General features: G+C 48.2%; 1 protein-coding gene across 1 annotated transcript in view; it reads right to left on the minus strand.

Moving 5' to 3' along the window:
• The window catches only part of TTLL12 (tubulin tyrosine ligase like 12), a 498,173-nt gene extending 470,625 nt beyond the window's left edge, over window positions 1-27,548 (minus strand). The window contains exon 1 of the mRNA XM_069628126.1: window positions 27,328-27,548. Coding sequence (XP_069484227.1) covers window positions 27,328-27,462 — 135 coding nt within the window. The 5' untranslated portion in view covers window positions 27,463-27,548. The remainder of the gene's footprint in view (window positions 1-27,327) is intronic.
• Between the last annotated feature and the right edge of the window lie 428 nt (window positions 27,549-27,976).

The raw sequence follows: 27,976 nt of genomic DNA on the forward strand, positions 1-27,976 counted from the left end.
GGGGGACGGGTAGGGCTGCGGGCGAGACGCGCCATCTCCTTGTCCCATCAGTCCTCCAGTGTTGTTTCTCCTCTGGTGATTTAGGGTAAGTTTACAACAGCAAAAGGACATCCCCGGCACAAGTTCAAAGGTTGACGGTTGACGTTTTATATTTGAAGGGCAGCCTCTGGGGCCGACTCCAATACGTTTGAGCAAAATGTGTAGTTGTGAAAGAAAAGGTCAACTGTACTTTTATAGGGTTCATGTCATAAAAATGACCAAATTAATAACAAATTAAATTATAACCAAATATAAATAACAAAAAATGTTTTGGGGAGGATGCCCCCAAACCCTGGTTTCCCTTTGCTAAAAACCAGCCCCAAACTCCTCCCCAATAGATTAAAGCCTTTACCCCACCCCCACATATTTTCCTTAAAAAATTCAATATTTTAGTTATATCATAAATGTCATTCGTTATTTATTTTGCATTACAAATACTGTATACCTTTTATAGGCATTGTCAAACGAAGTTCGAGCAATCAAGGATTAGCTCTCAGGAGGTGATGGCAGGCTGGTTCTTAAGCACCATGTAGTCCCGAAACCCCCAAAAAGGAATTTCCACACACTAGGTTAGTGATAACACAGTTCTTTATATAAATAAGGTTCAAGTTATATACATACACACACACACACACACACACACAAACACACAAACACTTTGTGCTCAGGCAATACTATCATGGTAAATATGTACAATATCTATATGGTACCACAGTTAACTCTTGATGCCGTTAAAAAGGCACCAACTGCTGACAGGCTCAATGACATACAAATCAAATAGTAAAGTGAATCAACAGACACAAGAGGGAAGACATGTTGGGTTAAACAACTGGCAGAATACTGGGTCCCCACCACTTGACAGTTCTGTGCAAGGATCCCCCTCCCTCCCACCTGGGCAACCTGTAAATAAAGTGCATCAACAAGCCCAGTCCATATAGTGTTTAATATAGTCTTGGTTCCTTCTAAAAAAGGAACTACTACCCCATGTACCTGGCTAAACAGAGTTTGACGTCGGGTTGTCGATGGATCCTTCTCGAGTGAACTCCCTTTAAAAGGCAGGCGGCACAAATCGTTAAGATTCCTTGAAGAAAAGGTGAACAATGTCGTTGAGGCAGCAGCTTCAGTCTTTGCAGTGCTCAACGATGATCGGTCGTGGACGTCCTGCGAAGATGAGGCATGCAGTGCACCTAAATGACGAGAATGTGTTGCCACAAAGTCAATGAAGAACGTAGGCCCAGCAAGGGCGTTTGATCGTCAGCGTTTGGCGTTGGCAATCGGGACTCGACCACGGCTGGCTTTTGGATCTTCGTCAGTGTCTTTGTGGACTTCGGGTGGCAGGAAACCCACCGGCGGATTCTCCTTGGTTCGTTGGCGACCTTGACTTTCTCTGGCGGGACAAAGTGGTCAATGGTAAGGAGCAAGGGAGTCCTTGATTTCAAATTGTCTTAGGCAATGGAGTGTTGTGGCTCTGGTCCACGTGGTTACAGCGGTCCTATGAACCACGGTCGACAGGGATGGTTGTCAACGGCCTCGACGTTCTGGCGCCTCACTTCAGATTCCTCGGCGGTCCCAATCTCCGGTCAGCAGCCTTTCAATGACTGACTTCCAGGGAGCCTTGGTGATGGTTAGATTGTGCACGATGTTCCCTCGTAGCTCGGGAAGAGGTCTCCTAGCCAGGTCCTCTCTTCAATCAGTTCTTGGAGACATGATAGCTTTCTGATTGCATTGAAGGAAAGCAGCAGCAAAGCCTTCTTCCAGCTGGACTTCAAAGTTAAGCATCAAGTTTCGACTTCAGCTTCTGAACAATTCTGGTAAGTGAGAGGGCCCCAGATATACTGTTCTGTCTCTCATTCACACTGCTGAGCAAGGCTCAGGCAGCCAATCATTCAGAAGGGCATTCAGCAGGCAGGCAGCCAATCTGGCTCACAGTGGATTCAGGCCATTTTTCTCCCTCCAGACACTCAACAAGGAACGTGGATTGGGACAAGCACCCAGCCATACAGCACTCCACACTTCATTCATACCAGTTTCGGGCAGGGCTGTCTCATTCATTGTGTTACACACTAGAAACCAGACCCCCATAACATGAAATGTATATTGGTCACACACTCCATTCACCCAGGTCCCACCCCAAGGGTGTACCCACAACATACAGTCACTGGGAAGGCTGCAGCCAGTCTGGCCTGGACCTCCCCCCCACAATATCATATATGGAACTTCCACCCAACAGCCAGTCAGGGGAAGGGACGGACAGAGTCAGGGCTTCCCAGGTCTTTGGTAAATCAATATCTGGCTCTGTAGACCCGCTTCCCTGTTCAGTCCGCGGACGGGCATCCGATTGGCCTAGAGGACGACGTGATGTCCACGGACACTGGACGCGCCCACTGATTGGATGGTGAAAAGCATGAAGTGCATCAGATTGTTGGAAACGCCACCATGTTGGATTTGCGTACACAACATTGCAATTGTCAAACTTACCAAACAATCTCTGTGGGGGTGAAGGGTGATGAGAATGGCATGGGATGGGATATGGCCATAAGAAGCCAAAAGAACTGTTTTTCACTCCAAAACTCTGCGAACATTCCGGAAGTTCACAGACACTTCAGATGTTCGGACACATCTATGTCTATTTCTGCATTACAGGGTTGGTGAAAACCTGTTCTTGGATGGCTTAATACTTTGGCTCCACTCAATGAAACTGCATGAAATTTTTGAATGTTACTCTAGACTTCATTCTAAATGGTTTTGGAAAGTGTGGAGCACTTTTGTCAAGAGGGAACACATTTAGAGGGGGGTCCCAAAATATTGTAAAGCTTTATAAATGTGGTGCCATTTGACAAATCTACACAAAAGTTTGCAAAAAGATTTTAGATCTAGATATAACTATTTTTTTAAAGTTTGGTGGGATTTTGTCAGGAGGGGGCTGAATTAGAAGGGGAGGTCTCAACATTTTTAGACGGCTTTGTTGCCGTTTGACAAATGCGGACAAAAGTTTTCAGAAAGATTATAGACCTAACCTTCAATGTTTGTGTAAAGTCTGAATGGATTTTGTTAAGTGGGGGCTAAGTTATAGTATATACATACATTTTAACACTTTTGAACAAATAAAACATGGGCCAATTTCAAGGAAACGTGTGCAAGGAGCACTGGCAAGGACATTAAAGCATGGTTTTGTAAATGTGCCCGCGTTCATTTTTTTGACAAGTGTCATAATGTAGGTACAGAAAATAGTGATATACCTTTGGTGACTGAGGTATAGCCTGTGGCCAGATTGTCCGGGTCATGGTATAAGGTCATGACCCGGACAATCTGGCTCCTTGACCTGGATGTCCTCGCTCTCACGGAGACATGGTTCACGGCCAGCTCCACAAGTTTTGGCACTCTCCTCCCTGAGGGCTATAAGATCCTCTCCAAGCTCAGAACAAACTGGCCCAGATCTTTCCTGAGTGGGTCCCTGCTTCTGTCATTCCTACTTTGAGTCCATCCCTCCATGATCTTCTGCAACCATTGCGACTCCCTCTCCCCCTTTCCATTCTACCCTCTGGGCCGACACACTCTGCCGAACACCTTGGATTTTCTCATCTCCTCTGGCATCCCCTTCTTACCACCTCACCCCTCATCTCTTGGACTGACCACTTTATACTCTCCTCCCATCTGAAACTTCTTGTCCCCCAGGCAAAACCCTCCCCAGCACAGCCACCCTTCTCTTCAATCATTAAGCGAGGTGCAGTGGCCGCCTTTGACTCAACATGCTCTGCTCCTACTCCTGCGGCTGACTCCCACTCTGACAAAGCCCTCTCTAACCTGCACCCTTGCTCCCCCCCCACCTTCCCCTCCTCGAGAATCTGTCTGAAGCCTACCTCCAAGTGCAACTCTTGGTAGGACTCCGACCTCGCCACCCTGAAACAAGCACGGCGGCTGAGAGAAGTAGAGGGCTTCGGGCACATCATGACAAACTGGCCTGCCACCTGCTCCAAAGGCAATACAGACTGTCTTCCACAGGAAGAGGGTCCATATTCAAGCCCACATCTCAGCTAACACGCCAAACTCTTAAAATCTGCAAGAAGCTGGCCAATCCTACTGCAGTCTCCACCTCTCCTGTTCCCACCTTAGGCCCTGTGCACAGCCTTCGCTACTCACTTCATCACTAAAACCCAGGACATCCTGTCCTTGCTTTCTCACTCTGCCTCTCCTCCTTTTCTCCGACAACACCCAATGATGTTTCTAGACACAGGGTTTGAAATTGAGGGGAGCTGGGAGCTATTTAGCTGCTCCTTCTAGCATAGTAGAGCCTGGTTAGCTTGATACCAACAGCTACCAGGAGCTACATTTGGCTCATAGGGCCAACTGGTGCCTTCCAAACATGTATATGTGACATTAACTTTGAGTATTTGAGAATGTTCAAGAACAATTCTAATACACATTTAAACACAAGGGTTCATAAAAAAATAAAAACAATAAAATAAAATTTAAAGGAGCATATTTGGTAGCTCCGGGTTCCCCTGCGCTAGCTCCTGCCTACAGGTTGATGCCGACACCCAGGAGCCGATTTTAGCTCCAGTTCATCAAATCTCAAATTCAAACCCTGTCGACAAGTTCCATCTATGAAAGTTTCATCCAAACAGGTGCTCCCATGCTCTTCCAGAACTATTAAGGACCACATTTCCACCTTCGCTCCAGCCTTGGCCAAACTCTGTAATCATTCTTTCGCCACAATCTTTCCCCTCTCTCCTCAATTACTCCTTGTTCACCCCCCTCCTAAAAAAGCATTCCGCCCATCATACCCGTCTGGCAAACTATCGTCCGATTTCTTTCACTCCTTTCCTGGGCAAATTCCTAGAAAAGCTGGCCATCTCCCAGCTTACTCTCCACACTGAATCTGTTGACCGACACTAGCAGGTCCAACTTGGGTCCTTTCTCTCCTCCACATGTGGTGTCCCTCTGGGTTCTATCCTTTCGCTCTGGGTTTTCAAGGTCTACCTGGCCCTTCTGGCCTACCTGATCTCCATCTTCTATTCCAATTTATAGTGTTAGGTGGATGACACTCAGCTCACTTTCAGCCTCCTTTCCTTCCTCATTCATTCCAGACTGTCTATTCGCGAATCAGGATTGGTGCACCTCCAACGATCTCTGCCTTAATGCAAGTAAGACTGAGATCCTCCTCATTGGGACCCCTGCTCCTGCTTTCCCTATCCCACTCTGGCTGCCCTCCTTGGGCCCTCTACCCTTGCCTTCCTGTGGAGGCAAAAAACCTTGGCGTCATCTTCGACCCAACTCTCTCCTTCTCTCTGCGCATCTCGGACCTTGCCAGAAAGCCCACTTCCAGCTGCACCGCAGAGGTATTCTACCTTTTCTCAACTTCCCACAGACACTTACTGTCTCCAGAGCCCTGGTTCTCTCCAGGATGGACTCCTGCAACAGCTTCTTTCTCAATCTGCCTAACTCTACTCTTCGCCCCCTGTAACATATCCAGAACAGGACTGGGAGACTTATCCTTGGCCTCAACCCCAGGAACCGCATCTCTACAGCATTGAAATCCCTTCACTGGCTCCACGTAGCAAGGATCAAGTTCAAGACCCTCTGGATTGTCCACAAGGCCTTCTGGGGCTAGGGCCCTCACTATATCCAACTCCCTCTGCCTAAATACCTTCCTTCTTGAGTCCTTTGCTCAGCAACCTCCAACTCCGAGGGACAGGCACTTCAAGCAGAGAATGGGGGTAGATCTCTCCCCACTGCATGTACCTCCCTGCCCCTCTCAGTCTTGAGCCAGACCAGCTAAAGTTACGGAAGCTACATGTCTGCTGTGTTGACTTGGTTCCCTCGGAGTCTCACTGGGTACCAGGCTTCCCCAGGACCAGTCCTCCTTGCACTGCCTCCTGGCCTGTCGCGCACTTGGGGGCTTTATCTTTGCCCCTACACCACCCTGCCTCTTTGCACTACCAGTGCCTGCCATGTTGCACTGGCTGCATGTTTCAGAGCATTGCTGCCCTGATCGCACTTCTCCCTTCTCCATGCACATTTCCCCTCTCCCTTCCCCCTGCACTTCTCGTTGTCGCACTTGCACGATCTGAATGTCACAAGGCCTAGTAAGATCGCTGGCTTGTCTTCCCTCTGTCCTCCCCCCCCCCCCCCCTCGCACCCCATAGTCTTGTCACACCTAGAAACACTTGTGTGCAGGCATGTTAGAAATACTGTATCATTCTTAACAAGTAAAGCTTTGTTGTAACCTAGTCCCTGAGTTTAGATCTCGCTAACCAATTTTAAGTGAGTTACACCATTCATGGCCTCCATGCCAACATCAACTTTCATTACTCAGACACTCCAGGAAATTTAACATTTTGCAGCATGAAAAAGCACATTTTGTGATACAATCATGTATTTTATTGACTGGGGGATGTAAGAGCCATGGAGTAAGAGAGCCAGGTTGCTAGAAAGAGGCCGTAAAAGAGAGATTGTCATTGCTTGCCTCTTCTGTATGTGGTTTCTGCTATCAATTTAATAAGAGGCCCAGATGGCTCTGGCTTGACAAAGTGTTTATTTTGCTCTAGTTTATGGTTTCATTGTGGGTGCATATTTTATATTATTAACACTTAAAAGGGGGTGTGGCTAACTGGCCATGTGAGAGGCTGCGTCTTTCCGGAGCTCCCGCGGATCCAAAATAATCTTTAGAATGCTTGGTTTGTGAAAGTAGCGTGCACACTGCCCAAACGAATCTGCAGCTGTAAGAAAGGGCGCTGCATGCAACGCACCACACGAGAGCTGGAATCGAGCCATATGAAACCAGATATCTGCAAGAGTGTGACGGGATTCCGAGAACGTTGAAGCAAAATGGCTGCACTATAACAAAGGAACTGGGAAACAAAGGACACCGGGTCTGCGAGGCGGCGGATCTGGAGCGCCTGCACAACATCCAAAGAGACAGTGAGGCTGCCTCTGCAAGGTGGGGAGGTGCGGGGGTGCTGCAATTGCTGGGACGTGGAGTGAGCCAGCCCCCGTAATGTGTAGCACAAGGAGGCCGCAGAGTGAAAACTGCTTTGAAGCGGACTGCGTTGCCGCGCTGCGGAGGAGCTACCCCAGAGGCCGCCTGCAAGGTATGCAGAATAGTGTTTCCATGCGGGCACAGGCAGCATACAGGATGCGGTCCTCTCGGGCCGTGTCTGCGGTTGCATGAGGTCCAGATCCTGACCAGATCGCTTCCTATTTGGCGGCAGACTAAAAAATAAAAAAATAAAAGGCAGCCTTGTTAAGCGCTGGAGCCGTGCATGGGGACACGAAGGGCTGCCTGACGGGCCGTGGAGTGAGGTATAACACATGGTGTAATATTGTAGCAGACCCCTGTAGGACATAACAGAGAAGCCCGAAATTTCAACGGGCTGCACATTCTAAAGTGTACACGCCAGGGAGCTACATTGTTTCCTGGGCACTGACACTGCTACATCGTTGGAGCAGGGGAGGGAAGAGGCCCGAATTAACCCCTTTGAAGCAGAGCAGGCGCAAGCTTGTGCAGGACCAGGGAGGCGTGATCTTAGAGAGCTGGCAGCTTAAGCTACGAGGAGGCACAGGACAGAAATGTATGCAGGAGGCTGCTGAACGACAACAGGACAATAACCACGAGCACAGAGGTTGGCAAATCATGAGCATCACATGAAATGGAGCGCAATGGTACCTGGAGTACATGCATGGACATGGGAAATGTCTCACTCAAGCAGAGGAGCATATGAACAATAAGGAAAAGAAAGGGGGTGCCGCAGGTTCAAGAGTGCGCAGAGGCAGAGCCTATAACCAGAGGGCAAGACCAGCATCTCAGACACCGAAGACAAACAGAAGTGGGAGATTATGACCAATAAATGGAAAACACAGATACATAAATAAGGAAGAGAAAACCGTGGGTACGAAGCGAGACTCCCATACTGCACATCCCACAACTGGCAGTCCCCGAATAGATATGGCTGTCGGGCAAGCACATGTGTAGTGAGACACCTGGACAAACTGACTCTGGCCATCTTGGGCAGAGATACCCAGTGGGACCGACATGGCCTGTAGGCTGCCAGAAACTAAGGGAAAGCAGCCAACGATGGAGGAATTTACTAAGACTCCACAAGCGGAAGAGATCAGGAATAAGGGGCAGACCCTGCAGGCTGAAGTGTCACCAGCACGAAAAGACCAGCAGATCCTGGAGGTGATTGCGGACTTAAAAGCAACATGAGAGGCTAAGCTCGAAGATAGATGCGGTGCAGGTGTCAATTTACTGCGGCAGGATGTGAGGGCGCTGGCGGAACGCACAAGTGGGCTGGAGACAGGACAGGAGGTGAAGGCTAATACAGCCACCTGCATGACGAACGCCACAGAAGTGCACACACTGCGACAGCAGGTGAGCAACCTGGAAAACAGGCCGTAGGGCATACATGCAGAAATAACATTCATCTTTTAGGGCTTCCAGAAGGAGAGGAAGGACCGGACCCAACAAATTATGTTGAGAACATGCTGCTGCAGGAAATCAAAGTGGGGGAGCGCTCACGCAGGGTTTTGCAGTGGAGAGCACGTACAGGGCCCAGATGAGGAAGCCACCGCCAGGAGCTCCCCCAAGGCCGATCATCGCCAAAATATTGAATTACAGAGATGGGGAGAAAATCTGGGAACACTTCCGGAAAGGGGGTACGATACAGTGAGAATCTGCGTCCATCACGGCATACCCAGACTATAAATTCCTGGTGCAAAGACAACGACAGAACTACGGAGCGATTAAGAGAATGCTGCGTGAGGTGGGCTAAAAAGGTACATGTTTATGTACCCGGCGAAACTGAAGGTGTTTTTCAAAAACAAGGCCCTATTTTTTGAGACTCCGGCAGAGTGGTTGGATGCACAGAACTGTCCAGCGGGAGCGGATGACCAGATGAAGGGTAAAACGGATAAATGAAGCTGCAGTTCCAGGGGCTGAGGTCTCATATGTGACTCTGGGACTTGAATATAAGATGGCGCACATCGCGATTGGGCAGGGGAGTCATGCTGAGAATAGAAGGGAATTAAACTGAGCGTAAAATGTTAACTTAATGCAGGAGACACAGGTACTGCATTAGATAGGCAGCACCAGAAGACACGATCACTCCTCATAGGTAGTTTAGTTGAGATACTATTAGTACGGTATCTTCCTGCTAAGCTCCGAATACTGGAGGTACAGGAAAGAGCTAGACGCAGGGTAGCCCAAGATCCAGGGATGGAGCTGCACGACAGTTGGGGAATGCGCGGGGTGGGGAGTTTGTAGTGAAATTAGTTAAGGAATGAGCTTACACCCACGCGCTACTGCGCATGGAGCGGAAGAAAAGGGAGGATAAAGGCGGGACTGGGTACAGATGAGAGAGATGGGACACCTTAAGATAGCAACCTGGAATGTCAGGGGGCTCAATAGTTACTTGAAGAGGAATAAGATCACGATGTATCTAAGGAGGCAGAGAATAGATATCGCCCTATTACAAGAAACTCTCCTCACGAAAGAAAAACAGGATGTGATGAGGAAGAAAAGGAGAGGGACCACCATAGGGGCAACGTAGTCGGCATACGCCAGAGGGGTAATTACTTGGATAGCACCACAGGTCCCCTTTCAGTTACTACAGTACACCGTTGAGTCAGATGGGAGGATGGTGGCAATACGGGGATTGATAGAAAAGAGAGAGTTGTGCATCATTAGCACATACGCCGCGAACCTTTCGCGCCTTGAAACACTGGTGTATAGGCGCGTTACAAATGCCATATCATATCATAACCAGGATACTGTGGCTTATTTCAAGACCTTATACAGCAAAGTTAGCCTGTACCTCGGGGGTGCAGTTATATGGTGGGGGGGGGATATTTTAATTGCACTCTGGACCCCAGGGTGGCTAGATCTGACCGGAAGATAGATAAACCTACTCTTGCAGCCAAAACCTTGAGGACCCTGGTGAGAGAATCGTCTGATGTATGGAGGCTACACCAGCCACATGAAAGGCATTATTCTCCTTACTCGGCCCCACAAAACCTATACACACGGCTAAACTATATGTTTGCTACTCCGGAGTTGACGGGAGAGCTAGTGCGGTCGGAATACAAAGTGAGGGTCCTCTCAGACCACTCGTCACTGATCTTAACATGGCAATACTTGCTTCCTAGAGCTAGGATCCCAAGCATGGAAAGAGTGTTTAGGGGGGGGGGGGGGGGACTTGAGAAAAGAAATTGTAGAATACTTTGAAAATAACACTGGAAGCGTAGAATCGTCCGGCACTCTATGGGAGGCATTTAAGGTGGTGGTGAGGGGAGCAGCTATATCCAAATACAAAGGTCTCCTAGGAGGTATAACGCAGGAGTTGCAAAAGGTAGAGGCGAAACTGGAGGCAATTATGGGCAGAGGAGACAACTCCCCTGAGGATGCCAAAACCATAAGTCAATTGCAGCAAGAGCGTGAAGTGCACTGGAAGAGATTATGTAACTTGAACTATAAGAAATAAATGGAGAGGCAGCATGCTGGAGAGGACAAGCCGGGGAGGTTTCTAGCATGGTTGTATAAAAATGAGACAACCAGACCAACAATCAGTGCAATTAAGGGGCAGAATGGACAAATACTTGATATCCAAGAGGGTGTGAATGGTGGGTTTATTGAGTTCTACCAACAACTTTACCGTTGTTCTACCGTATTGAGACGCTGAAGGGGGTGTATTGTGTGAGATGGATGAAACGCTGGAGGATATTGGCTTACCTAAATTGGGGACTGAAGAGAGGGAGAACCTAGAGGCCCCAATCACGTTGGAGGAACTAGAAGCAGTGATCAAGCTATTGCTCACTAACAAGGCCCCGGGAGCGGACGGACTCCCCAGTGAGTTCTACAAAACCTAAGACACAGGTGCTCCCCTTGTTACTGGCAATGTTGAATGAAGCGTTAGAAATAGCGATACCTCCGGAATCCCAGAGAAAGGCAATCATTATTCTGCTTCTTAAACCTAACAAGCCGAGCATGGACTGCGGGTTGTACAGACCGCTATCCATGCTGAACCAGGACAGCAAGCTACTCACGGCTGTGTTGGCAAATAGGCTGAGACAGGTTATTAACAAACTCATACATCCAGACCAAACCTTATATGTTCCGCACAGAAGCATATCCGACAATCTCAGAAGGCTCCACCATGTCAGAGCATACAGAAAGGGACTCGCACGAAGTCCAAATTATTTCACTAGATGCAGACAAGGCCTTCGACTCTGTCAAATGGCCTTGGCTGATGGTGGCCCTAAAAGAATACGGAATTGGGCCCGGGTACCTGAAGTGGGTGAAACTAGTGTATAGTATGCCACTAGCTAGAGTCAAGACGGGAGCAATCATTTAAGAGAGGTGGTAACTCAGTAGGGACACTAGACAGGGATGCCCTTGGTCCCGATGCTGTTTATCCTAGCACTGGAACCCTTAGCGGTATATCTGAGGCAACAATACAAGGAGGTGGGGATCTGCACGAAAGGAGGGCCATATCTAATATCAATGTATGCTGATGATATGCTGTTATAGTTTAAGTATCCTGAGGAAAACCTGCAATATTTCTTATGAGTAATGGAGCGATATGCGTTGCTCTCTGGCATTACAGTCAATTCTAAGAAATCGTGCATATTCCCCTTGGGGAGATATATGGGGATTCCACGAGAAAATCTACCAGTATTACAAATAGATTGGGAGACTAGAACCTTTAGATACCTGGGGATTGATATTTATTACACAGAGGAGGCTGAATATAAACATAACAAGGAGAAGGCAGTGGCAAACATTGAGAATAGCATGAGATTCTGGGCTAAGCTCCCTTTGGCCATGGTAGGGATGGTGGCAATGTCGAAGATGGTTGTATTACCTAGGTTGTTACACTTTTTTCACAATACACCATACATGATCCCCCCCAAGCGATTTTGTGTTAAACTTCAGAGCATATGCAGAGGGTTCATATGGCTCAACACCAGGAATAGAATAGCCCTGTGGAAACTGCAGAAAAGGTAATCTCAAGAGGGTATACATTTGGCCAGTCAACTACAATACGTGGCTAAGTGGTTAACGGAAGACTCGACATTAAAGTCCAGATTGTCGAGGTCTGAATGTATTCATTTTTAAGAATGGATATGGCTGCCAAAATCAGAGCTAAAAGGGTGCACGAGGATGTTAGAACTGGGGTGGAAGATGTGGCGCAAGGCTTGCCAGGTCATTGAGAACCCGACCCTGCGTTCTCCGCAAGTGCTGCTAGTGGCACTGACCGGAATGGACGAGCAATTGAGGAAGATAATTCGTAAGCATTGGGAACCGATGGGCACTGCAACGCTGGGAGATGTATGGCAAGATGGTAAGGTAATGGAATTTAACACACTGGTAGAAGAAGAAACTGGGGTTATAGGTTAAAGGGTCGAAATACAAAAGGATCGAGTCAAAAGAACCGGGAAAAGAAAGGAAAAAAAAAAAGTTTGAATGCATTTTTTTTTATGGCGGGTTCCCCCCAAACCTCTATTTTCTTTCCAAAATTTTTTTTTAACTATTCATTTTTTTTTTTTTTAAAACTAGACAAAAAAAATGCATTCGAAATTTCGATCCTTTTGACTCAAACTTTTTGTCATTCGATCCTTTGTATTCGATCAAACGACTGGACACCGAAACTGGTCTACACTCAGGACAGAATATTACTTCCACCAGATGGTGCAGCGGGTGAATGAGACATGGTCAGAAACAGTGCTAGAAGGTCAAGACAACACAGCCATAGACAATTTACGATATCTCAGAGGGGGGGGGGGGGGTAACAAGGTCTTGCGGATTTATGAACCGTTGATGTCCAGCGTAGGAAAGGAGGTGAATGATGGGTTGTGGGTGAGGGTTCAGAGATACCAAAAAAAAAGTGTCCAGGAATACAATGCTGAAACAGATCCAGCTATATATTACTTTACTCACAAGGCGTATATGACCCCCCCAAGAGGATTGCTCGATTCAAGAACGCAGGAATACAAACATGTCCCAAATGTGGGAAAGTGAATGCAGGGATGATACATATGTTCCGAGTATGCCCGGAAATTGGAAAATTCTGGGAAGAAGTAGCCCACCGTTTAACCGAGAAAGGGATCATATCAGATGTGGAATGTGTGTGGGCATGCATGGTAGGAGTGTGGGGGGTTTCTAGACTGCACAAACTGAAACACGCGAGTTAACTCAAGGACGTGGCCTACATACTTTCCAAGCGCAGAATTGCCATGGGTTGGAAAGCAAGCAATAGACCAAGGGTAGATGTTTGGTGGCACAACCTCCGAAAGTGCAGAACGGAAACAGCGGTATGGAGCGAAGCGGTCAGTAGAGGGGGAGATGAGGAAGCAGAAATTCTGATGGCCTCGAGACACCTAGTGGCCACACTGTCTGGGTCCACCCAGGCCTGCCTAAGTGAATAGGATTCCTCCGGGAGTACAGAGGGGAGAGGTACCCCGAGTTTAAACAACGGCAGATGGTGAAGTGGAGTAGGCTCGAGTTGGAGGGGGGGCTAATGGGGAGACGATGGACATTTCATGATATTGCATATGCTGCTTGAACTTGTAGGACATGAACTGTTGGGTTTGTTTTTATGTTGATTGGTTGTTATTAAAGTTAATAAAAATTATTTAAGAAAAAATATGCATTTCAAATGGTATAACCAACAACTAAGTACCTCCAATGTAACCGTATTCTATGACAAGTCAGGAGGCTCGCATTATGCTTTTACTTTCTTTAATATTGCCAACTCAGCATTTTAAAAGTTCAACTTTAACTTTTTCGATTTAGTTTTTCTTACGAAAACAAATGTAAAAGTTTCAAGTTTCTTAATAGAACAAAATTTCACTAAGTCTCTTAGGACCACTACTCCCATGATCCGGAGGTCCTTTGTAGTCCTGACCTCCTCCTTCCCACCAATCTGGGCATAGGTCATGGTATAAACACTCTCCCCCCTGAGGTCCATTCCTCTTTCTTTTGCTGACTCAGAGAGATAAGTGTTTCCTTGATGCTATTATGGTATTTGCAGTGTAGTTTTAATAATGATTTAGACATTATACTAGAGTTCCATTCTGTATTATAGCCTTTTGATTCATACTGTAAGTCGTGTAGACTGGACGTGTGTTTATATATTTAGGCGCGCGCAGTATTTCAGTCAGAGCGTGTAATTTTCCGAACGCCGGGTACTCGCTCGACGTCTGGGGAGGAGAGGCAAGGTGGAGCCGCGAGCAAAGCCGCTCGTCTCTGGCAGCCACCCCGCTCTCCGTGAGGGATATAGAGGCGGCTGCACCGAACGAACAGGGCAGTAGGACCCAGAGGCGCGAGGGTCAGCCTACGCGCGTAAGTTTGCAGCCGGCTCGCACCGCTGCGTACAAGGGTTTTAGGACCCAGCAGCAACCTTCCTTAACAATCTTCCCAGCATTCCTCACGGCTCCCGAACTTTCGTTTTCACAGAGGAATACCGCGGATGGATTGGGAGAGTAGTGGAGCGTGTGTTCAAGATTTTTGGCTTCATATAAAAAAAAAACACAAACAGAGGGGACACGTAGCTGAAAAAGAGTGTGTTAAAACAAACTCTGATTAAGAGCCTTATTGTAAGCTGACTCCCAAGCAGTTAGCCCTGCTAACATTTGATTATGGCTCATTCATCTCACTCAGGAGACTCCCATTCCACCACACCTGAATGGAGCAAGCAAGAATGGGAAGAAGACCACGCATGGCAAGAGGACGATTTGTCCCTCAGTTTTAAAAAGGTACTGGGCGATTCCCTCATTCAAGCAGTTTCTCAAGGAGTGCAACCTTTGACGCAGAGGTTAGAGATGCTTGAAGCAAACTTGGCTGAACAACGAGAGCAATTAGCAGCCAGGAAAAGACGGGCGGATAGCCCTGGGGAGGGAACGTCAGCTGGACACCCTCGTAAAAGGGTTGACAAGGAGGGGTGTAAGAAAGCCAGAGAGAGCTTAGACTCTTTGACCCCTGCGGGCATGGAGGAAAGGGACAACACTGTTCCCCTCAGTCAGAGCGACCCTGTCGCCAGATCAAAAGACGCTTTTCTAGCTAAAATGGCCGAGAGCCATGATAGACCCCCCCCCCCTGCCCTAGGGGGTGTACAATTCAAGGGATTACGAAGAAGGCTACGCCGCCGATGATGAGGGTGGTGAGGAGGAGGAGACGGTTGAACCTAAAGCACAAAGTGCCCATGAAGAGGAAGACAATATCATTGATATGTTCGACCCGGAAGCTATTAGACACCCTAAATCGTCTGAATGGGTGCCCTCGCCCAGAGTGGTGGTGTACATTTCTCAGCACATCAGGAAACCGCTGGAAAGAGAGGTCCGATCCTGCATGCGATCGGAATGCCCGAGACCGGAGCTGCCGGGAAGATTAACGGATACACCAGACTTAGATCCTGAGATGGTCACCTTCGTTACTAAATCCGCGCAGGACATTCGAAAAGGTGTGGATCGTGCTTGGAAGGGTTGCCAAGACAAGCTCCTGGATCTGACAGGACCGCTTGCCAAAATTATGGATCTGGTAGAGAAAGCAAAAGGACACAGGCACCCCGGTAGATGTCCAAGCGTTAGGCAACTGGGCCCAGAGGGCTGTGTGCCTACTAGGCAACGCCAACTGCGCGTTATCATCGGAAAGGAGGAGAGGAGTTCTCTTAAAGATTGATTAAAAAAAACTTAGCGACCTAGCCAAATACAAAGCCAGCAAAGGCGCCAAAGGTCTTCTTTTTGGAGAAGCCTTCGCAAAGGAAAATGTCCCAGTTTGTGGGTACATACAGGGCCCTCGAAAGAGCCCAGGGCTCGTTAAGAAAAATCTTCCCAGGGCGTGTTTTTGCCGGGACCGGGCGTTCCAGAGTTCGCTCGTCCGGTCGCTTCAACTATCAGAGATGGCCTCAAGGTCCGCGTGCCCAATATTGGGAGGGGCGCCAACAAGACACCTTCATCCCGGCAAGAGGAAGACATCCGAGAGGTCGCAGAGGACGGGGCTCCTTTTGCCAACCCGGTGCCGCAGGCGGTGAGTACACCATTTACTCCTATCGCGGGGAGGACTCTCCTCCTTCTAAAGCAGTGGCAAGCTTTATCAATCGATGCTTGGGTCTTAAAAACGGTAGCGGGGATGCATCTAGATTTCACAGACACCCCCGTGCAAGACAAGAAGCCATTTCCCATTCATATGGCTCAAGAAGAGCTAGCGCTGTTACACAGCGAATTGGCAAAATTGGCAGACAAGAAGGGTTTCTCAGCAACATGTTTTTAGTGCACAGGGGGAGGGGGGGACAAGATCCGTCCCGTCATAAACCTGAAAGTCCTTCGAGATCTATTGCGTTCAGGAGATTGGTTAGCGCGTCTAGACCTCAAGGACGCGTACCTGACGATTCCGATAGCTCCGGCCGTTCGAAAATATCTGAGATGCCGTTGGGGGAAAGAGATCTGGCGCTTTACATGTCTTCCATTCGGACTACCGTGAGCCCTATGGGCCTTCACGAAAGTGATGAAGCCGGTAGTCGCTGCTATCAGAGAGAGAGGAATACGGATGATCATCTACTTGGACGATATCCTAGTAATGGGATGCAACAAGGAGACGATCACGAAAGACGTACGATGGATTTTCAATTTCCTATCCTCTCTAGGGTTCTTGGTGAATTTAGAGAAATTACAATTAGCGCCAGTCCAGAGACTGGAATTTTTAGGCTTCACCATAGACACAGTGAAAGCAATCTTAGCTCCCGAGCCACAAAGTGAGGGCGATAAAGAAGGAGCTCAGAGCTGTTATAGCGAAGCAATCCATTTCTCTCCGAAATCTGGCCAGAGTAGTGGGGCTGCTCGCAGCATCCATTCAAGCCATTTTCCCGGGTCCATTGCATTACCCAGCGTTACAGAGATTGAAGATAAAACACCTCCGCGGAGGCTTGAAATACCATCAGGTAGTGGATCTAGATCAGGAAGCCATAGCAGAACTACAATGGTGGCTCGAGAACATGGAAGCCTGGAACGGGAGAGCGATTTTCGGTGACGTGCCACAGTTGACCATAGAGTCCGATGCGAGCAGGGCCGGCTGGGGAGACACGTGTGCACAAGTTCAGACGGGGGGGGGGGGGAGAGATAGACCTATTTTCCTCCAGGCTGAATTCGCAAACGCCACAGTATTGCAGCTGGAGAATAGACCTGGGTGCAGCGGGTACAGACGCCTTCCTGCAGTCATGGAACGGAGCAGTGCATGACGCCTTTCCCCCGTTCGTGATGATCACGAGAGCGCTAGCGAAAGTCCGCAGAGACCAAGGAGAGCTAGTAATGGTGTTGCCTTACTGGAGGACTCAAGCCTGGTTTCCAGTAGCGATGGAACTTTCTACGGATTTTCCGAGGATAGTTCCGAGCATGCAGCGCCTTCTGCTCGATCCGACCGGTCGGACCCACCCGCTGATAGTGGCGGGGTCTCTACAGCTCATGGCATGCCGGGTTTCAGGAAAAGATGGAACTTGCCAGGAATTTCAGAACTCGCTGCAGACTGTATCCGAGATTCCTGGGAGCCTTCCACCGTTAGAAGCTATAACAGCTTGGAACGGCTGGGTACGATGGTGTTCACAGCACGGTCTGGATCCCATTTCAGCCCCTTTAGTACACATTCTAAATTTCTTAGCTTCAAAATTTCAGGATAACTGCGTCTATAGAAATATAGGGGTGTACAGATCAGCAATTTCAGCGGGCCACGACAAGGTGGAGAATAGGCCAGCAGGAGAACATCCGGCAGTTCTGCATCTCCTCAAAGGCATGAAATTGTGGAGACCGCCAGAGCCCAAATATGCGGTTCTTTGGGACGTCAGAGACGTGTTTCAGTTATTTCAGAGGTGGCCTGAGAATGACGCATTATCACGGTCGCAGTTGTCAGGCAAACTAGCCAAGCTTCTGTGCCTCGTAGCCTGCCGGAGGGTATCGGATGTTAAGGCATTGGAGATTGATAGGAAGATATTTTATCCAGAAGGAGTAGCTTTTAATATCGTTAAAAGGACAAAGACCGACTCAAGAATGATTTCCTATCCGTATTTTACTGAAAATAAAAAACTATGTGTAGCGCAATGCATTAAGGATTACGAAGCAGCATCTGCACAGATTAGACCACGCGGCGTAACACAATTGCTTATAGCGCATAGGAAGCCCCATCATGCGGTAGCCTCAGCAACCATTGCGAGGTGGGTAAGAGAAGTGATGCACTGGGCAGGAATAGATTTATCCTTATTTGGTGCGCATTCGGCGAGAGGGGCGATGGCTTCTAGAGCATTTGCATCAGAAGTGCCATTACAAGATATTATGAAATCAGCCGATTGGTCCTCCGAGTCTACCTTTAAGACGTACTATTTTAAACCAGTATCTGATATTTCGAATAGAGTGTTAGCAAGCTTTGAACAAGCATAATGCGAGCCTCCTGTCTTGTCATAGAATAAAGATTGCCCACGCTAATAGCTCAGGAAAGTCTTCATTCTATTAAAGACAAGGAGGCGAGCATTATATCCCACCCAGTTTGACGAAAGGAATGTTTAAAATGAATAATGAAAAAATGACATCCGAATGTTTCAAGATGAGAATATGTGTAACATTTGAATGCATTCCCACTCTCATGTGAATATTCTCTACTCTCGTAGGAGAAGACCAGAAGACTTCGTGAGCTTGTGCATCAATGAGCTGTTTTCATTTGAGCAAGTTGTCCCCACTGGACCGTTTGAAGACGCCAGCTTCGGACCGAGACAGTTCCGGTGATACGAGTTGAATAGTTCAAGTGTTATGGAGTTAGTCTCAGATTGCAAAGAAAGAGGAATGGGCCTGAGGGGGGAGGGGAGAGAGTGTTTATACCATGACCTATGCCCGGATTGGTGGGAAGGAGGAAGTCAGGACTACAAAGGACCTCAGGATCATGGGAGCAGTGGTCCTAAGAGACTTGGTGAAATTTAAGAAACTTGAAACTTTTACATTTGTTTTCCTAAGGATATGTAAGAAAAACTAAATCGAAAAAGTTAAAGTTGAACTTTTAAAATTCTGAGTTGGCAATATTAAAGAAAGCAAAAGCATAATGCTCGCCTCCTTGTCTTTAATAGAATGAAGACTTTCCTGAGCTATTAGCGTGGGCAATCTTTATTCTTAAGTTCAAGCTCCCAGATGCATGAGGGTTATGTGTGCTACATAAATGTAATAAATAAATTAAAATTAACCATTAACAGTTGTAAGGGTGTAATTATCCCCCTCTGTGTTCTCCCCCCACCCCATCAACTCTTACACTCAAAAATTAGCCATCACAAATTCCTATTTGAGAATACACACAGCTGTGAGATATATATATATACATACACTTGGTGGGTTAATGTGCAGTGATGTAATGGTTTATTGAGTGGCCACGCTTAACACGGGGAGTTCATAACCTCCCCACTCAAGGTGTAACGTAACAAACGGTTTAACAACTTCTTTTATTCAGCCCTACTTCTGACGCATATTATGCCCCTTCAATGGCTCCCCCCTGAACTAACAATGAGCCAAAAACCAGGCAGGCGTACAGGAAATATATTTGTATTTATTTAAATTAAAAGTAATAGAAATCACACGTACCACCTTCATGGCTCACCATTAACTTTGTTACTCAAATCAATTACACAATTATTTTTTTTCAACACAAATCACAATTCTTTACTTCTACACATTTCACTTGTAGTGTTGTGCAATTTTGATTATCCTGCAGACTTTAAAGGTTACCAGAAGGGGTTCAAGATTGGTACAAAATACGTTATGATTTTACACACACTTTTGGTTTAAAAAAAAACACAGGGGGGAGACCGCTAGGGGGCGCGTGGCCAGCATGGACGCTTGAGGATCATGCTCTTCACCAAGCCGTTGGTCCTGCAGAGGTCACCGCCTCACCCCCCGGCGGAGTGAGAGTGCCCGGGGTCGAACATCTGACCCCCAGGACAGCAGCAGAGCAGTATGAGGTGCCCCCCCTGGCTTTGACTGGTACCAGTGCCTGGAGAGACTTGGCGAGCCAGGGGGCCCAGCGCAGCACGATCACCGTGGAACCCGCTTCCGAGGAGGCGGGCAGGCCTGGGGTGACGGAGACCGCGGGGGCACCTGAGGAGGCGGGCGAGCCCACATAATAGAAGAGGAGCAGCAAAGACAAACAGCGCCCAGGGCTGGGCCTGGTAACCCCCTGCCACCACGCACACCGGAGGACCAACAGGTAGCCGGCACTCGAATTCCCCGGGTGGCTGCTGCGGGAGCGCGGCAGGGCCCCGGGCCCCACCACGACTCCCGCGGACATCCCACCACGGCACAGTCTCTCAGATAAGGTGAGAGTCCCGGGTTGGTGTGGGGACGATCCCGTGCTGCCGGACGAAACCCTGATACAATTGGGACCCACACAGAGCACCTGGACCCACGAAGGGGAAGCCACAAGTAAAAGGTAATCCCAGGAAGAGAGAGGGGCCTCACCCCGCTGGGAGCCCACAAGACACATCCGGAAAGCACACAGGCCTGCCCACAATGATCGACATTGGGCAACAGGTTAGAGGAGCGCCGAGGCCAGGGGCCCATCTGGGGGGGGCTTGGACTTGCCCCCCCACCGACAACAGAAAAGGGGAGCATCCACCAGACTTGCGGAGAGAGGGCCAGATCGAAGGCCCAGCCAGGGGGGGTGAGGAGCCTGGGAGAGATTGGCCCCGCCCAAGCTTAAGGGAACAAGGCGTCATTGTGAAGGCTGCCACCCGGGGACCTAAGACAACACCAACAACGGACCCACTGTCTGAGCCCACCCCAGTCAGAGAGGCAGGCAGCATAAGAGAAGTCTGGAGTGCCATGACACCCCCCCCAATGGGATAAAGGACACTGGTCCAGAGCGAGCATGCCTCGGACCCACAGAGGTACAACCACAATGTGTGATTTGAGTGGCAAAGGAGGAGACAAGGGGATTCACAGACCAGGAGACTCACCAGCTTGAAGCCGGAGACCAGCATTCAGAGCCAACTCCGAGGGGCACTGACCCCCCCCTTCAGAGCAGCGAGAATCCAACGCGGGACAGAGGCCAGTCCCAGTGACGGCAAACCAATGCAAGGAGGGAGGTTCGTCCCCACCCAGCCCAAGGAGAGGCCTATATTGGCCTCCCAGAGGTTGGAAGAGAAGCCCCCCCTGCCGCTGCACGACCACAGCAACGTCACACCCGAGTGGCCCACGCCCTGGCTCCGGACTCCACGGTGAGTCAGACATCAAAAGCACAAAGAACCCGGCCCAAAGTGGGGCCCTAAGCCGACACCCATAGCCAGAAGGAGGCAACAGAGCTACATTGACGAGGGCAAACATTGGCCCGCCCACCGGCAGGACGCCCACCCAGGGAATCTAACCACTCCCAACGCTTCCGGAGGTCAAAACAAAGCACCAAGGAGATGCCCCCCTTTGGCACCGGTAGAGGACCCCACTGCCCCCGCACCGACTCACACCAGAAATTACCTCCTAGACATAATCCAGTAGATCAAAGCGATCAGAACAGACATACAGGCTTCATATGTGATCTCAAAAGGTGTCCCTTCCGACGCTCCAGACTGCAGAGTCCTCCGCCCTGGATACGCCCATTACACAGGAAGAGGTGTTGAAGGCGACAGCTGGCTTAAAATTGATGAAGGCACCGGGGAAGTACGGATATAGGGCAGGCTTCTATAAAGCCTTCGCGGGACAGCTTTCTGGGTTCTTGGCAGGCCTATTCAACATCATGGCCTCGGGAAGGGCTCCCTCATCATTTGGGAAGGCATCGATTGTGGTCATCCCCAAGGCAGGCTGGGATCCGGAGGACTGCAACTCCTACAGACCCATCTCCCTGCTGAACGTAGATGCTAAAATTCTCACCAGAATTCTAGCCACGAGAACGGAGGGAATTATGCCAATACTCATCCACTCGGACCAGGTGGGTTCCATCCGGAGCAGGCAAGGAGCGGACGCCATGCGTAAAACACTACATCTTACGAGGGAAGAGATGGCAGAGAAGGGAAACCCGGTCCTGGTAGATTGACGCGGAAAACGCGTTTGATCGAGTGGACTGGGAATTCCTCAGGGGGGTACTCCAGAAATGTGGGTTTGGTAAAGGAATCCAGCAGGCCATTCAGGCACTCTATGAGCGCCCATCTGCCAGAGTCACAGGCAATGAACGATGGTCCTGGACTTTTCGGCTGCAACGGGGGACAAGGCAGGGATGCCCCCTATCGCCACTGCTGTTTGCCTTAACAATGGAGGTACTCGCAGAGTATCTGAGGGGCTCCACCCATGTGAAGGGCATTAGGGTTGACGATAGAGAGTTTAAACTGAGTCTGTATGCCGACGACGTCGTGTTGCATTTTAACACCCAACCCAATCTATCCCGGCAGCAATGTGGGTAATTGAAGAGTTTGGGAGGTTCTCAGGTTTGAAGGTAAACATTGGCAAATCTGTGATTTTCCCTTCGCCCTTGGTCCATCCAGGGATGTGGCAGAACTGGAACCCATGGACTCTGAATTCAGACAGAGGGGGTGAAATATCTTGGGATTAATATTGTCAGACCAGACATGGACCTGGGCGGTGCCAATTATCCCCCGTTTAATAGCTTATTTTCGGAAATGGAGGCTTGGGATAGGGGCCTGCTATCGTGGATGGGAAGGCTCAATGCGATGAAAATGAACTTCCTCCCAAGGGTTTTATATGTTTCAGATGTTACCAATCAAGGACCCAGAGGAATTCTTGAGAGAAGCCAAGCAGCAGATTACAAGATTCATATGTCAGGGCAGGAAACCCAGGGTGCGGTATGAGACACTGACCCTCCCCAAGGAGAAAGGAGGGGTGGGCCTCCCAGATCTGCAGATATACTACAGGGCAGCCCAATTTAGGGCATTGGCTCCCCATCTACGGGAAGACACAGATAAACAGTGGGTCTACCTCGAGAACAAATACCTGCTCCCGGCAACGGTTGGAGAGTGGCTCTGGGTCCCGAGAACTAGACTCCTGAAGCGTATCAGGGAGCACCCGATATTGGGGACCATGTGGGAGATCTTGGCCATGGGAGGCAGGGGAAAGGGGGCACCCACATGGCCCTCGCCGATGAGTCACATTTGGGCCCCACTGGCCAGGGTTCGAATACCAGTAGTTGGGCAACATCAGTCCTGGTTTGAGACTGGTCTCTGTAGGGTGGGCCAGTTGGTACAGAAGGGAACTTTCGTAAGCATTCAGAAACTGAAGTAGACGCTGGGAATTGGTAAATTGTCGGTGCTCCTCTACTTGAGGTTAAAGGGGATATTCATGTCAGAGATGGCGGTCACACATTCAGAGAGACCGGACCCCAGTTGAAAGGGTCCTAGATGGGCACGCAGACATGAGAGGCCTCATTTCCCTCCTATACAAAGCCTTACTAGAACCCAGAGAAGAGGTGACCAGAGGCCTCCGAGCAAGATGGGTGAGGGACCTGGGCTCTGAATTGGGGGACGACCACTGGGGAAGGTTATGCAGAAGGGCTTTTAAAACCTCAATATCCTGCCAGTACAATTTACATGCAATAAAGCTATTACACTGGTGGCAATATGATCCTGTATCACTCTCCAAAATGTTTCCCACAGTAGACTCCCACTGTTGGCATGGGTGCGGAATTAGAGCATATTTTTGGCATATGCGGTGGGTGTGCCCCAGGGTCCAGGTGTACTGGATCAGGGAGGCAGGAAGTGGATTATATCAAATGGACCCCTTCCTCGTCTTGTTTGGCTTAGAGAAATGCGGCGAGCACAGGGACACACTGCCACCACTGGTACACGCCGCCACCACTGGTACATTTCCTGCTGCTAGCGGCAACGGCCTGCCGAGCCAGGCACTGGACAAGGAGGCTCCTCCCCTCTGTACAGGAATGGGCTGCAATAGCCAGGGATATATACCTTATGGAAAAGATCTCTGCAGCGATTCATGGAAGCAGCGCCCTAATAGAGACTGAATGGCTGCAGTTTCACAGTTTCTGAGTCTCAGGAAAGAGATAGGTCCCGAAAAAGGGGGATCCAGACCTGGCCCGCAGTATATGGACTTAGGTGAAAAGGGCAGCATGTGGTAGAGGACGCAAATTGTATCCACCTAGCCCACCAGGTCCTTGTATAGAGGTGTGCTATATGAACCCAGGTCTGCTGAACTCGAGTCTGTAAATATGACAAAAGGAGGGAGGGAGGGCTTCCTAAAAACCAGGGAATTGTCAGTTGAATTGAGAAGGGGCATGCACCCGTACTGTTCCAGCTTGTTTTATGGTTCTGTTACATTAACAAACGCTAATAAAATACATTTACAAAAAAAATATATATATATACGCAGGGTGATTTAGCAGTTTGTTTTTCAGACCCCCCCCTACCCCCTTACTATCGTCTGTTAGGGAAGTCTGACAGAAAAATTGAAATAATTAGGGAATTTGGGATTTGAGACCCCCCCTCCCTCCCACCACTGAAAGGCCTGTGTTGGGGAAACTGGAGGTAAAAATTAGGATGAGTTAACACCCCCCCACCCCCAACCTCCCACTTAAAGGCCAACTAGGGGAAAAGTTGGACACAAAGATTGGACTGACTTAAGAACAAAGACATTCCTCTGCCTAACAAAAAGGATTACCCAATTCAATTATAAGCTATTGTTTTTCAGCACACACTAGGAAGCGAGCTTTGTTAATTTAAAATTTTAACAAAAATCTCCCAGTAGTGTTCCATTAAGTGGGGAATTCATGAAATGTAAGGATCTACACAGTTTTGCCCCCCCACCCCCGCCCACTATAAAGGGAAAAAGATTTAAGGCAAGCAGACTCCCCCTTTTGGTTTCCCAGGGCTCAGTTCTACTTACATAGAAAGCCTCCGTTTAAAGTTCAGGACCACCAGCTACATGCCAGGACCCTCTGGAAAGATAGGGCAGGCGTCTGGTCACTCCACCATCAAGGATAGCCTCCCGCTCGCCACCATAGGACCCAGTCAGCTCTTAGGCCTTCCTAGGAATAGACAGCTCCACCCGGATGCACTCTCAGCATTCTCCTCTGGCGTTTACTTGCAGCAAGTTTCATCAGCGCTGTTCAATGGTAAATTTCAGCAACTCTGTCCCTTCCTCCTAGTGCAGTCCCCCCTATTTAGCAGAGATGACACCACCAATTTTACAATCTTGGGGTGGGGGCCTAAAATAGGTCACACAATAGGATTGGGCAGTTAGCCTTCTCTCTCCTCCCCACTTCAGACCACCTCTACAGACTGGTTTGAGAGTGTGGAGCAGACATATGGCAGTTTAATTTACAAGCCCTGTTTGTTCTCATCTCAAATTTTAGGCAAAAACTAGTTATATGGCAAAAGTGCATAATTTTACTAATAAATGCCACAATACACATTTTCTGATTCACCTAATCATGGGGAATTAAATAAGACGACGGCCAGGTCCGCAACATGTTGCAATTTTCTGCTGGTTCCATAAAAAGCATAACAGTTACGAATATGTAATTTGTTACCCATGTTACTAATGTTATCCTTTGCCCATTCACAAACTCTCACATTTGGAACAATTTCAGATCAGCCATAAACACAACTCAGATGGCCATTATAGCTCCCCAACTCGTAGGCGCATGCATTTTATATCTCCAAAAACGCCTGGAAATTACCTAAAAATAAAAAAATGTACATAAAATGAACAAATGCACCTTATGGCTGCTGCGAAAAAGGCCTAAATGATAATAGGTCTTTTAAATTAATAGTAGATCTTCATGTGGGACAAATGGCAATTCTCCTGCCTCCAGGCCATATGGTCAAACCGGGCTCGCCTCTAACCAGTTTTTATTATTCTCTTTGAAGTTGGAGTTTCAGCATACTTGCTCGTATCCCCAATTGTCACACATTTTGGGAAAGGGAAATTATCCTACTATCACTGCCGTCAGAGCGAGCAAGTCTGGCGAACACTGGGGTTTCCACAACGTTAACAGGACACACTTTATTGCAGTTGTTATTAGATGGGGAATGTGACATCCAGACTGGCAGTGGGGGAGGGGGGGTTCATTTGTGAAGTTTGCCCACCCACAAACCAAAAGGGTTTGCCTTGGGGTGAAATTTTTCCATGAAAAACAAAGTGGCTTTTCAAATGTCACTGGTATTTTGTATGCCAATCATAATACACATTACTTTTTTTCAAACACGCACCAAGCCCCCTCCCCCCCCCCCCCCGACTTCTGTTAGCAGTGGTACATTTTCACATTTAAACTGTAACGCCGTTTTTGTGTCAGTGTTCAAAAATCCTGCTTTTAAAGTGAAATGGACTTGGGGCCTTTGAATGTACCCCACAGTGAATTATGTGAAACCTGAAGCTAGAGAGCAGCGGCAAGTTACTAACCCACTGAGCTATTCCAAGGATTCACTGGCTTTCAAAGCTTAAAAGAAAGCATATAGGAATGTTTTTAAAACTACTAAAAAAAGAATGTTCAGAAATTAAATTATTGTCAGTTAATTTGGCAAGAGGGTTAATGCATATTTAACTAAAACCTAAACAGCTTTGTAGTCACTAGAACCAATTTTGTGAGAACCAGCCCAGCTTTTTATCTTTCCTAGGTCAACAAAAGTATGCTAAATAATTTTTTGAAATTTCATTTTCAAAACTTACATAATGAATTTATAATCTACTACAGGTTTTTATTTTTTATTTGTATCTGTTCAAAGGGGCGTGGCTTCAAATATGTTTTTTTCTTACAACAAAAAAGGTGGAAACCCCAAAGACGAGCTCAAGATGACACAATATAAAGAATATTTTGCAACTAAGTAAATCATCTACAATAAAAGGTCTGTCCCTCTTAAAAGCCGATTGCATAACTTGCCATTTTATAAACCATCACACCCAGAACACGATAAGACGCAAAGGAGGGCGACGCTGAAGCAAGCTTCTCCCTTCAATCAGAACTTTGGCGGGTTTGGGAAAGGAACATGCTATCGACTATGTTCGTAAACTGACCAGAGGCGTGCGATATTCCACATAATCATGCATGGTAATAGAAGCCCTCAGCGACCACGTGAAAAGGCTGCTAGTGCTAGATAGGGTTGCGGACAGCTCTGAATAGCTGGGTCGGTCCACAGTGAAAGAAGCGCCACGTGCCGGTCAGTAAATACCAGAAAGAAAAAAAAAAAAAAAGAAAAAAAAAAACACTGTTCAGAAACATATGCTTTTTTTAATGGAACTGTCACCTTAGCACAAGGAAGCCGCCAATCGCATGGCACTCTCGTCTTTCCGCCGATACATGAAAAAAGTGCACCGACTCACCTCGTTGGCGAGCTTGTGGTGCAGGCTCTCCCAATAAAGGGACGGAACGCACGCAGAGCGCAGCGCTGGTCCATGCAGAACCACGAACTCGCTGAACTCCAGCTCCGGGCTCCGAGGGTTCTCTGGTTCCCCCATGTTAACGCAGCGCTCTCCTGACAGCGGCGGTATACCTCAGACTACCAAAGCCTTCGGGCACGCAAACAGAGGAAGGACTCGGGCTGAAAATAGAGGATAGAAAGAGAAAAGAGACTAGACCACCCAAGACAGGGAACCAGAAAGAAAACTATAATGCGTTTGCGCGAGGAAGTAAGAACATGCTAGAAAGCGCAGCTTTATTAGTGCCGGCTTTTAAACCAAACATTTTATGCTGATACCCTCCCTAAATAAAAAAAATGGCTTGGTTATGTAATATTTCAAGGTTCTCTGTTTCAGCACCTGGGAGGGAGATTTTCTAACAGAAAGCAGGAGATTTAAATGTTCCCACTGGAGTATATTGGGATACGAATTAATTTGTGAAGGGGAAAGTAAAAAATAGCAGCATTTTTGTTTAAAACATCAGGAGTCTCCCGCCTGAATCGAGTGGGTTGGCATTTATGTTAAAACACTAAGAAAATAGGACAATCACTTTTAGGGGAGGGAGGGAGCTGCC

The sequence above is a fragment of the Ambystoma mexicanum genome, chromosome 12, assembly GCF_040938575.1.
Source record: "Ambystoma mexicanum isolate Mex_15411 chromosome 12, UKY_AmexF1_1, whole genome shotgun sequence".
In the NCBI taxonomy this organism is placed as follows: Eukaryota; Metazoa; Chordata; class Amphibia; order Caudata; family Ambystomatidae; genus Ambystoma; species Ambystoma mexicanum.